The sequence below is a fragment of the Pristiophorus japonicus genome, chromosome 2, assembly GCF_044704955.1.
Source record: "Pristiophorus japonicus isolate sPriJap1 chromosome 2, sPriJap1.hap1, whole genome shotgun sequence".
In the NCBI taxonomy this organism is placed as follows: Eukaryota; Metazoa; Chordata; class Chondrichthyes; family Pristiophoridae; genus Pristiophorus; species Pristiophorus japonicus.
In genome coordinates, this window is record NC_091978.1 from 329944774 (window position 1) to 329957925 (window position 13152).

General features: G+C 41.7%; 1 protein-coding gene across 5 annotated transcripts in view; it reads left to right on the forward strand.

The window, feature by feature from the left end:
- The window catches only part of LOC139248186 (la-related protein 1B-like), a 105322-nt gene that overhangs the window by 69762 nt on the left and 22408 nt on the right, over positions 1 to 13152 (forward strand). For 4 of the 5 annotated variants that reach the window (XM_070871962.1, XM_070871928.1, XM_070871943.1 and 1 more), the window contains 3 exons: positions 2494 to 2617; positions 11581 to 11789; positions 12750 to 12856. In XM_070871962.1, the coding sequence (XP_070728063.1) occupies positions 2494 to 2617; positions 11581 to 11789; positions 12750 to 12856 (440 nt within the window). The remainder of the gene's footprint in view (positions 1 to 2493; positions 2618 to 11580; positions 11790 to 12749; positions 12857 to 13152) is intronic. The other variant, XM_070871936.1, reaches the window with a different exon arrangement.

The following is a 13152-nucleotide window of genomic DNA, read 5'->3' on the forward strand; positions in this document are numbered from 1 at the left end:
GCAGTGTCATTGTGTATTTTGCTCCTTTAGTTCTTCTGAAATAAGATGTATTGCTTTTAATTTTAAATATTCTCTACAAAAAGGTTGTGTATGCAGCATCATCCCAGTCAGAAGCATGTTTTCTTTGGATGGGATAACTCCAGATCTGCTCCCACATCAGTCCCAAAGTTGTGAATTGAGTAACTCCAGGGCACGTCCAACCCTTTAATGTCACTGAGTCAGCTCTGTGTGAGGGAGGTGAGAGGTGAAGTTGTAGGGCAACGGATTGGAAGTTTATTTTAAAGCTGTTTGATTTTTTGTGTGTGTGTGCATACATTGGAGGAGTACTTTGAACAAGGCTTTCTCCCCTAAAATTTATTTATTCTAAGATTTTAATTGTGGCTATTGGTTAATGTTCTAAATGGCAACATAGAGTTAGTGTTTCAGTCACATCACTAAATTTTCTTGGCCAAAATTATCATGTCATTGCATGTTTTGGTCTTTAGTTCTTCTGAAATATGCTGCATTGCATTTCATTGTAAATGTTAATGCCAGGGAGATAACAGTAGCCACTTTGCTCACGTAATATCCATTGGGAAATATCCTATCTAACTTGGAAATTTGATCGTACTAGTGGATCTTCGCAATGATACAGGACCTTGGGATCACTTGGTTCCTGCTACCCACTGCTTCCTCACTTCAGCCTCTGGAACAGGAGGCCAAGACTGGGAAGGAGTTAGCCTGGTTGCGAACAACAGGGTGAAGAGCGGAGATAGTCGGCGTTACAGCCCCTTTGCAGCTCACTATATGATTGAAACCAAGTTCTATAGAGCAGGGAAGCCAGGGAGAATGAAACCTGCAGCCTGTGGCCAGTCAGGTCAAAACAGAGTGAGGTTCAGAAGAGGTGAGATGCAAGAGCCATTGTTAGAAGAAAAAATTGACTAGTCTTTTCCTTATTGGTCTTGTGGTTCTCTTGGTCTAAACAGATAATTAGATGATTGCTTGGAATATGGGTCACGTTGCTATGGACAAATCCGATCCGTATACGGCTACTTACATGCATAGAAATAAATAGAAGTTATAACCTGGAAACTGGCCGTTTGGTCCAATCAGTCTTTCTGTGCTTTTTCCCTCCATGTGAGCAAATAATTCTAATCAAATTTACTCACACTGTTCCAATATTCCTCAACCCTTTTCCTTTGTCCACCTATCCAATCTAATGAATGTTGACACATTTTCTGCTTCAACTACTAACTAGGTGTCAGCTGTAGCTCAGTGGCTAGCACATTTGCCTTCTGAGTCAGAAGGTTGTGGGTTCAAGTCCCACTCCAGGAACATGAGTGCAAAAATTTCGGCTGACACTCCATGAGACGTTATACCGAGGCCCCATCTGCGCTCGCGGGTAGATGTAAAAGATCCCATGGCACTATTTTGAAGAGCTGGGGAGTTATCCCCAGTGTCCTGGCTTATATTTATCCCTCAATCAACATAACAAAAACCAATGATCTGGTCATTATTACATTGCTGTTTGTGGGAGCTTGCTGTGTGCAAATTGGTTGCCACGTTTCCCACATTACAAGCGATTACACTCCAAAAGTACTTCATTGGCTGTAAAGTGCTTTGAGACTTCTGGTGATCGTGAAAGGGGCTTTTTTTTTTACAGAAGTGAATTTCACAGCCCCACACCTGTTTATATAAAAAAAGGTTTCTTCTGCCCAGTGTTCTAAATCTCTTTCATTTGAATCTTTTATCTATGGCCCATTATTCTTGATCTCTCTGTTACTGGAGACTGTTTGTTCTATCTACCCGGCCCTATCCTTTCATACTGTTAAGCACTTCTGTTAGGTCAGGTAGTTTTTTTTTTTTAAATGGGGCTCAAAATCAACATTTTTAATAATCTAAATGAATTGGTGGTTAGGTTGTTGGAGAAATCCCATTGGTAGAAAAGGAAAGCATTAATGTAAGGTGTTAATGGGCATACTGAATGTATTGATGCATTTTATTTTGGAATGGAGATATCAAACTGATTTAAATTCTTTGCACATTGTGCTGCATTCAAATCTCTTTCCTCTTTTGCAATATAAAACCTACTGGAATCTTCATCTTTACCATTACAGACATGCCACCTTTGTGAAGACATATTTGACAATTTTATACATGTACAGTAGAATTGATCACCTACTGGACTTCACAGTCTCCATTCAGCTAGTTGAATTAGTGTATACAGTCTATAAAGATCGGGTTTAAATTTTTAATTTCACCGCCTGGTGGCAATGTGGCGGAATAGATTGCCTGTTTGTCGTATTTTGATTGCATTGAAATCCACTCTGCCACATCACCACCCAGTCAATGACAATTGCCCCAGTTTTTTCTTGATAATGCATGCATACCAATACATAGATGATGATTTAACAAATATAGCATTTTCTCACAAGTGAGAAGAAATTAGACTGAGGTCATTCAGGTTTTTAAAACACACATTGTAACTTTTTTGCTTTTCTACCCATAATATAGCAAGAAATCGAGAATTTTAAGAAGTTGAATGTGATCAGTAAAGAACATTTTGACACATTGACACCTGAACCACCAGTTGACCCAAACCAGGAGGTGCCTCCTGCACCACCAAAGACCCACCAAGGTAAGATCGATATAATCTAGGGCAAAGAAAAATCAAATTCTGATTAGTGTATCTTTAAGACGGGCTGATTCCAATTTCCTGTTATGATTTTAAGAGCAAGTTCATATGATCATTGCTGAATTTATGTGTACAAAAAGTGGTGGGTGACATACCTTGTCTAATTTTAACAGTTAAGTGGGCCTGGGGCTGATGTGAACACCAGATGTTGTCATCTGTATTGGTACCAATGACTTGGGTAGAAAGAGAAATGAGGTCCTACTGGCAGATTTTGGGGAACTTCAATTACATCCGGTGCTATGCGCAAGTGAGTACAGAAATAGGAGGCTAGAGAATGCATGGCTGGAGAGATGGTGCAGGAGGGAGGGCTTTCAATTCCTGAGGCATTGGGACCGGTTCTGGGAAAGGTGGGACCTGTACAAGCCAGACGAGTCGGGACCAATATCCTCTCGAGGGGGGGTAAAATAGCTTGGCGGGGGATGGGAACTTGAGCGTACATTCAGAAGGGAGAGAAGCAAAACTGGAAATGGAAGGCAGAGGAAACAAAGGTGAGAAAATAGACAACAAAGGGGTTTGGCAGTGCTTAATGGTATATATTTCAATGCCAGGAGTCCAGTGAATAAGACAGATGAGCTGAGGGCACAGATAGACATGTGGAAGTATGATATAACTTACTGAAACATGGCTAAAAGAAGGGCAGGAATGGCAGCTCAACATTCTTGGTTACAAAGTTTTCAGACAAGATAGAGGGGGTCGCAATAATGATTAAAGAAACCGTTATAGCTGTGAGGTTGGGGCAATTTACACTGCTGGGAGTGTACTATAGACCCCCAAATAGTTAGAGGGAGATAGAAGAGCAAATATATAGGCACATTTCTGAGGTGTGAAGTAACAATAGGGTAGTAATAGTAGGGGATGTGAACCACCCTAATATTAACTGAGAATCAGTGTAATAGATACACTGGCTGCCGAATTCTTAAAATGCATTCAGGAGAACTTTTTTTAGCCAGTGCAAAGCAAGCCCAACAATAGCGAGGGGGTGGTTCTGAACTTAGTTTTAGGGAATGAAGCTGGGCAGTTGGAAGAGGCATCAGTGGGAGAGCATTTTGGTGGTTGTGATCATAATGCAGTTAGATTTAGTGTAGTTGTGGAAAAGGATAAAGGTAGACCAGTAGTAAAAGTTCTCAATTGGGGAAAAGACCAATTTTGCTAAGCTGAGATGTGATTTAGCAAAAGTGGACTGGAAACAGCTACTTGAAGGTATATCTATTACAGCAGAGGGAGGCATTCAAGGAGGAGATATAGAGGGTTCAGAGCAAATATATTCCCACAAAGAAAAAGGGTGGGACTTCCAAATCTAGAGTTCCCTGGATGTCAGGAGGTATACAGGCTAGGATGAGGCAAAAAAGGGAAGCTTATGTCAGACACACAGCTAAATGCTGCAGAAAGCCTAGAGGAGTATAAAAAGTGCAAGATGTAATTAAAAATGAAATTAGGAAAGCAAAGAGAGGGCATGAAAAAATCTTGGTTAATAAAATCAAGGAAAACCTAAAGATGCCCTTTATGTATTTATAAAACAAGATAACTCGAGAGAGTAGGGCCTAGTAGAGACCAAAAAGGTAACGCGTGTATTGAGGCGGAAGACGGGGTATGGTTCTTAATGTCCATCTCTGGCTACAGAAGTGGTGCTAGAGGACTGCTAACATTGTACTGTTTTAAAAGGGAGATGGGGATAGATCGAGTAATTACAGGCCAGTCAGCTTAACCTCTGGTGGGAAAAATATTGGAAAAAATTCTGAGTTGCAAAGAATGTATTCTGAGTGGGGGGGGGGGGGCTTCAATGTCCATCACCAAGAGTGGCTCGGTAATACCACCACTGACCAAGCTGGCAGAGTTCTGAAGAACATAGCTGTCAGATTGGACTTGCGGCAGGTGGCGACAACAAACATGAGGGACTATCACCGCACAGTCCTTCTGGAGACCATATCCAATCTTCACACTGAACATCTGTTGTGTTGTGTGGCACTACCACTGTCCTAAATGGGATAGATTAAGAACAGATCTAGCAGCTCAAAACTGAGCATCCATGAGGCGCTGTGGCCGCCAGCAGCAGAATTGTATTCCATCACAATCTGTAACCTCGACCCGGCATATCTCTCCCTCTACCATTGCCATCAAGCCAGGGGACCAACCCTGATTCAGAGGAGTAGAGCAGAGCATGCCAGGAGCAGCACCAGGCATATCTGGAAATGAGATGCCAACCTGGTGAAGTTGCAACATAGGACTACTACATGCATGCTAAACAGCAGAAACAGCATGCTTATAGACAGCTGAAGGATCCCATAACCAACAGATCGAGTCTAAGCTCTGTCGTCCTCCCATGTCCCGTTGCAAATGGTGGTGGAGAATTAACTAGCGGGAGGAGGAGGCTCCATGAATATCCCTGTGCCCATTGATGGTAGGGCCCACCACATGAGTGCAAAAGATCAGACTGAAGCGTTCGCAGCCATCTTCTGCCAGAAGTGCCGAGTGGGTCATCCTTCTTGGCCTCCTCCTGAGGGTCCCCACCATCATAGATTGAAGTCTTCAGCCAATTCAATTCACTCCATGTGATACCAAGAAATGTCTGAATGCATTGTGCACAGCAGTGGTTACATGCAGGTCCTGGCAACATCCCAGCTGTAAGGCTGAAGGCCTGTGCTCCAGAATTAGCTGTGCCTCCAGCAAAGCTTTTCCAGCACAGCTACAACACTGCATCTATCCAAAAATGGGAGAAATTGTCGAGGTATGTCCTGTCCATGCAAAGCAAGACAAATCCAACCCGGCCAGTTATCGTTCTATAAGCCTACTCTCAAATCATCAGCAAAGTGATGGAAGGAGTCGTCAACACTGCTATAAAGCAACACTTGCTCACCTCACCAGTGGTCACTTTGGGTTCTGCCAAGACCACCTGTCTCCAGACTTCATTACAGCCTTGGTCCAAACATGGATAAAAGAGCTGAATTCCAGAGGTGATGAGAGTCACTGCCCTTGACATCAAGGCAGAATTCGTGGCAGAGTGTGGTACCAAGGAGCCCCAGTAAAACTGAGGTCAGTGGCAATGAGAGAAAACTCCAGTGGCTGGAGTCATACCTAACACAAAGGAAGGAAGTGGTTGTTTGTGGCCAATCATCTCCGCCCCAGGACATCGCTGCAGGAGTTCCTCAGGATAGTGTTCTAGGCCCAACCATCTTCAGCTGTTTCATCAATGACCTTCCCCCACACCCCCATCATAAGGCCAGAAATGGGACTGTTTGCTGATTGCAGTGTTCAGCTCCATTCATAATTTCTCAGATGTTTGAAGCAATTTATACAACATCCAGGCTTTAGCTGCTGGTGGCAAGTAACATTTGCACCACACGTGCCAGGCAATGACCAGGAACAGGAAAGTTATTTTAATGGGAGACTTTAATCAACCCAATATAAATTTCTCATTAAGCGGTCCATCTTTGCATGCAGCAAGACTTGGTCAACATTCAAGCTTCACTCACAAGTGGCAAGTAAGTTTTATGCCAGATTTTGACCATCTCCAACAAGACCGAGTCTAACCACCTCCCCATGACATTCAATGGTGTTACTATCACTAAATCCCCCACCATCAACATCTAGGGGGTCAAACTCAACTGGACCAGCCACATAAATGCCATGGCTATCAGCGGCTGAGTATTCTGTGACGAGTGATTCACCACCTCACTCCCCAAAGCCTCTGCACCACCTACCAGACATAAGATCAGGAGTGTGGTGGAATAATCTCAACTTGCCTGAATGATTGATTATACAGCTGCATCCATTCAAGAAGCTTGTTAGCATGCAAGATAAAGCAGTCCGCTTGATCGGCAGCCCATCCGTCATTGGTGCATAATGGCTGGAATGTGTACTATCTATAGGATGCACTGCAGCAACTTGCCATTTCTTCTTCGACACCACCCCTAAGTTACACCATCCTGATTTGAATATATATTACCACTCCTTCATTGTTGCTGGGTCAAAATCCTGGAACTCTCTATCTGACAGGAATAACTTCATTTGAACTGCAGCAGTTCAAGATGGTTCACCACCACCTTCTCAAGCAACTAGGGATGGACAATAAATTCTGTCCTTGCATGTGGTGCCCACATCCCCTCCCCACCCTGCCCCCCCCCCCAAAAAAAAATTGTCAGGTGATTATACCTGCTCAACTAGTTAATAGGGTAATTAGAATGCAATGTAAAACACTTCCCGGTCATGAAGTTTTTTTTGTTAGTGAGTTTTTGTTCCTGTTGGCATTGTGGCTTTGCAACTTGGCCAGTAAAGAGAGTCCCTTCAAGGAATTGCATTCCAAAAAAAATTCGGGTGTTGCTATTCCATTCTGGAATGCACCAGACTGAAAAGTAGTTTCCTTTTTTTCACCATTGCTCTTTCTTGTGGAAAATGGGCTGGTTACACAAGGTTTTGTATTTCACGCAAGTACCTATTCTTATTCTTCATTTGTGAGCTTAGCCAGTGAGCTACAACATGCTATTAGACCAGTGGACCATCAGAGACTAGCCCAATTGTGCTCTTAAGAAATGTCCATACATGTGCTTCAGCTGGGGTCACTGGACAGTGATCAACTATAATTAATCATCATCCTTCTGAAAATGATGTATTCCCATGCAATATTGCACACATTATCAACATCATAGACGGTCCCTCGTATTGAGGATAAGAACATAAGAAATAGAAGCAGGAGTAGGCCATACGGCCTCTCTAACCTGCTCCCCCATTTAATACGATCGTGGCTGATCCGATCATGGACTCAGGTCCACTTCCCTGCCTGCTCCCCATAACCCTTTATTCCCTTATCGTTTAAGAAACTGTCTATTTCCGTCTTAAATTTGTTCAATGTCCCAGCTTCCACAGCTCTCTCGGGCAGCAAATTCCACAGATTTACAACCCTCTGAGAGAAGAAATTTCTCCTCATCTCAGTTCTAAATGGGCGGACCATTTATTCTAAGATTATGCTCCCTAGTTCTAGTCTCCCCTATCAGTGGAAACATCCTCTCTCCATCCACCTTGTCAAGCCCCCTAATAATCTTATATGTTTCGATAAGATCACCTCTCATTCTTCTGAATTCCAATGAGTAGAGGCCCAACCTAGTCAACCTTTCCTCATAAGTCAACTCCCTCATCACCGGAATCAACCTAGTGTACCTTCTCTGAACTGCCTCCAAAGCAAGTATATCCTTTTGTAAATATGGAAACCAAAGCTGCACCCAGTTTTCCAGGTGTGGCCCCACCAATACCTTTTTATATAGCTGTAGCAAGACTTCCCTGCTTTTATACTCCAGCCCCTTTGTAATAAAGGCCAAGATTCCATTAGCCTTCTTGATCGCTTGCTATACCTGCATACTATCCTTTTGTGTTTCATGCACCAGGTCCCGCTGTACTGCAGCACTTTGCAATCTTTCTCCATTTAAATAATAACTTGCTCTTTGATTTTTTTTTTGCCAAAGTGCATGACCTCACACTTTCCAACATTATACTCCATCTGCCAAATTTTTGCCCACTCACTTAGCCTGTCTATGTCCTTTTTCAGATTTTTTGTGTCCTCCTCACACATTGCTGTTCCTCCCATCTTTGTATTATCAGCAAACTTGGTTACGTTACACTCGGTCCCTTCTTCCAAGTCATTAATATCGACTAAATAGTTGGGGTCCCAGCACTGATCCCTGCGGCACCCCACTGATTGCCAACCCGAGAATGAACCATTTATCTCGACTCTCTTTTCGACTTGCTTTCACGCCAAAAAGGGATGAGTTCACAGGTTTTTCAATGAAGGACCTAATATTCCAGGTCCCGAACTACATGCTGAACAATGGAAGAGGCCTGTGCGTGGGTTTTTTTAATGTGTGGTGGCCATTACACACCAGTCACCACATGGATTTAACAGAGCTAGGTCTTGGTCCAGTGGCAAGGATCAACCAAGACGACTGGAGACCAGCTCTGCTGCACAGACCTAGTGCACACACAATCGCAGTGTAGGCTGGCCCATGCTGCCTCTGGGCCCGCCCCTTCTGAGCCCAGATCGCGTCGCTCCATGATCACTCGTCGCTCCTTTGCCCCAACCTTGCCGCTCCTACTGTACCACATGCCAATCACCGACCTGGACCTTGATGACGTCCAATCCGGTCGCCCTTTTCGTTGCCGGCACCATCCTGCACCAGCTCGTGTTGTACTTTGCAGTGGTACGCCTCCGCCCTGCTCTCCGGCCGCTGCTCCTTTTAAGGTCTTGACCTGCCGCAGATGTTCCCTTGCAGGTTGGGGCTGTCACGCTGCTCCAGTCGCCGCTCCTTTATGAACCCGACCTGCCGCTGATGGTCTCTTTCAGGTTGGGGCCGCCATGCTGCTCATGTACATGTATCAAAGGAGCAAAAGTTTTAATATATAAGTAAATTACTGTGTATGCTGGAATCTGGAATAAAAGCAGAAAATGCTGGAAATCTCAGTGGGTCAGGCAGCATCTGTGGAGAGAAAGCAGAGTTAACGTTTCGGGTTGATGACCCTTCGTCAGAACTGGAGTGTATTTGGAAAGAACACATTCTTAACGAGCACTGAAAGGAGATGGGGAAGAAAGAACAAAAGGGAAGGTCTGTGATAGCGTGGAAGGCAGGAGCGATTAGAGGGACAAAAGGGATGATGGGATGGATTAAAATGGTAATGCCAGGAGTTAGAAAAACATTAGTCAGGATAGGGTGTGAATGGCGGAATAATTATCAGCTGCCATTAGAGATAAGGAGAAAAAAAGAAACAAGCTCGGGGGGGGGGGGGGGTGGTGGCATAGATTGACATTTTAATATGTTGCTTTGCAACTCTTATCTCTATTAAAAGCATGATGCTGCATCATTTTAAAAACATGTTTCTTGATCATTTGAACTTAACATGAAAATAAAATATATTGTGAAATTTTTGTTTAACCATATTTACTATTGTAGATTTATTTAAAAAAAAAACAATCTGGTACCATATGGAATTTATGAAATATCAAGAGGTCACTGCACCCAGCTTTTAATAAGCTGAATTTTGATTCTTTACAGTGTGAAACTAGAATGTCCATTTAGCAGCTACAGGTATACCATCCCAAAACCGGAAACCTCAGGACCGAGACCATTCCGGTTTTCTGTTTTTTCTGGATTTCGGAGAAGAAATCTGACGCCCCAAATCCAGAAACCCCTGAACCGAGTTTCAGGTATTTACAGATTTCGGAGACGATCCGATGTCCCGAATCCAGAAACCACTGGGTCGAGTTTCGGGTATTTCAGGAATTCGGCGACAATCCGACGTCCTGAATTCTGAAACCCGTGGGCTGATTTTAGTGTATTTACGGATTTCGGAGCATTGCACCCGCCACGCTGCGTCTTTTTTTTTATTTCTGTTTGGAAAAAGGCATGTACAGCTTAAAAGTCCAGTTTTCGGGAAATATTTCCGGATTCTGGACAACTCTTGCAATCTGCATAAATTTCATTTTTAGAACTCCGGATTTCGGATGTTCTACCTGCATATATGATTACTTCGTGACGTCAAAAAACAAATAATCTCTACATAAAATGGCAATATTTGAGCAATGAAATGATATTTGAAATGAACACATACTATGGTTATTTTTGGTGCATTTGCAGTTATAGGACACTGCATCTTTAAAGTTAGCACATCCAAATTTGCATCTGTATTTAAACCTAGTTTGTAAACTGAAGGGGGGAATGGTGAGGAACTTGCTTTCTATGTTGAAAGTTTCCATGTTATGCCATGCTTGTGTTGTGAAAGGTTTACAAAATCTGTGCAACTTGAAGCAGAAAAAATTGCAGAGATATGGGGAACGAGCAGGGGAGTGGGACTAACTGGATTTCTCTTTGAAAGAGCAGGCGCACACTCGATGGGCCGAATGGTCGCCATCTGTGCTGCACTATTCTATGATTTTGTAACATTACTATTCAGCCATCTGGAATTTATTTGAAACTTATAGGGCTTAGTAATGTCATCCTTAAGTATTTTTCTGATAAAAAATCCTGTATCTAATTTGTACATGTTCAACTTAAAGTAACTTTAAAATATGATGAGCAATCCTCGAAGCTTCTCTCTTAATGTGGGAACTCCAAAGGAATTACAACTACAGATTTCTGACAACCTGCAATCTTGTTCCATTTCCCAGCTGCTATGCCCTGCTGAGACCGGCACAGTGGGTTTGATTATCAATTACTGCAACATGGGACCATTTGTGGAATTTCTCCGAATCTCCAATTTGTAGAAACAGAATAATACAACAGCACAGAAAGCGGCCATTCGGTCCATTGTGTTTCTTTGAAAGAGCTATCCAATAAGTCCCACTCCCCTGCTCTTTCCCCATAGCCTTGCAATTTTTTCCTTTTCAGTATATATCGAATTCCTTTTTGAAAGTTACTATTGAATCTGCTTCCACCATCCTTACGGATCATCATAACTCGCTATATAAAAAATAATTTATCCTCCTCTCCCCATTGATTCTTTTGCCAATTATCTTAAAATCAGTCTCCTGGTTACAGACCCTGCTTCCAATTTAAACTGTTTCTCCTTATTTACTCTCAAAACCCACATTTTTGAACACTTCTATTAAATCTACCCATAATCTTCTCTGCTATAAGTAGAACATTCGGAGCATCTCTCCTCTTTCCACATAACTGAAGTCCCTCATCCCTTTGCCTGCATGTTTGCCATCCTCCATTTAACCCATGGTTTTTACTACTGTTTGTTTAAGTACCATTTTGTGTCCTTTAAGTACCTAGCTATGAACTAATGGGCATTCACCCCTGAGAATAGCAGAATCTGAATCATTTGAATGTAACGCACTTCTGTACTAGTGGTGCAACTTAGCTACTATTTAAAACAAAAGAATGTGTTAAAGAAACAAATCTTGAAATATTTGTGTCTGACAGATTATGCTGAAGAGTTAGCCAACAAGCTGTTTGGTGTTGCAGAGCCACCACCATCAAACCTAGCCCGTTCTTTGCCTACAACTGTACCAGAATCTCCAGTATGTCCTGCCAGAACGCCAAGGACTCCACGTACACCTAGGCTACAGGATCCCAATAAAACTCCACGGTTCTATCCTGTTGTGAAAGAAGGACGACCATTAGATATTGAGGTATAATAAATGTTTATTCTTATTTTGAGTGACATAGATCTTAAAGTACCACTATTTTTGACCCAGTATTCTGAATGCATATACAGTGATGTCACCTTCAGTTTTTGTATTTTGTAAAACGTCACAATTGAGAATAGGCAGCCCAGTGAGAACTACACTTTGCAATGTATGCATCAGTTTAGTACTAATTTGAAATAAAAAATCTACCATTATCTTTATCATTCCAGTTTTATTTATTTACCTATTGTATTCTGTTTAAATCATACATGATTTTAATTTTTTTTTTTGAAAGCTATGGCCATATTATCCAGCAGGTTCTCCTTATACAAGGTCTATTTGTATCATTGCTCAGGATTATGGAATGCTGGTATATTGCTGATTATGTAGTATAGTACCTCAATTTGGGTGCTTTCCTTTTAGCTTTTTTTTTATTCCTTCCCCCTCCCATTTATTTTATTCTGTCTTTCTCCACATATTGCAATATATCTGTGGTTATAAAATGTACTTTAAGAAATACTTCAAAAATATTTTTATGGTCCTCCCAGAACATTATTTTACCAAACACAATTTTCTCTGTTGGAAAGCGAGTTCGCTTTCAGGGAAATGCATGAAAGGAATCCTCGTTAAATTTGTGATTCAAAAACTTACATAAAATAGAATGAAAACTTTAAAACCTAAACTATCAAAGATAAGCAATTTAATCTAGTCAGCCACCTTTAATTCTGTGTAAATCAAGCTATGTTTTATTACTTTTATCATCATATTCATTTTGTGCAGTACCAGTCTTGCAATGCGTCCCTATTTAACCTCATAATCTCTTTACCTCAGGCCCTTTCTGACCTCACAGTGACTTGGCCCAAATACATGATGTGAATGTGTACACTGAGGGTAAAGTGTAATTTACTGAGACAGAAGCTAAGTTATTGGTAGTTTTTAACTTCAAGGTGGTTGTTATTACAGACACCAAGGAAAAGAAAGACCAGACATAGTTCAAATCCACCACTTGAGTGTCATATTGGCTGGGTTATGGATTCGAAAGAACACAGACCAAGAACGTCATCTGTTAGGTAAATGCTTTTGTTAATAAATCTGACTACATTATTTTTATTAGTGTAGAAACACAATGCAATTGTAAGCCAATATTGGGATACTTGCATAGTTACATCAATTTTACAAAAATGCTTAGTTGATGTACATCAAATGCATAAATAGCAATTTCATAACTTGTGCACAAAAATGGAGAATGCAGTTCTATATATGTACTATAATTGGGACAGCAAATTTGCAACATTGACAGAAATTGAGATGCTGGTTATGGCATATCTGTACACTGGATATGTCTCTGAATAGCTTAATAGGAGAT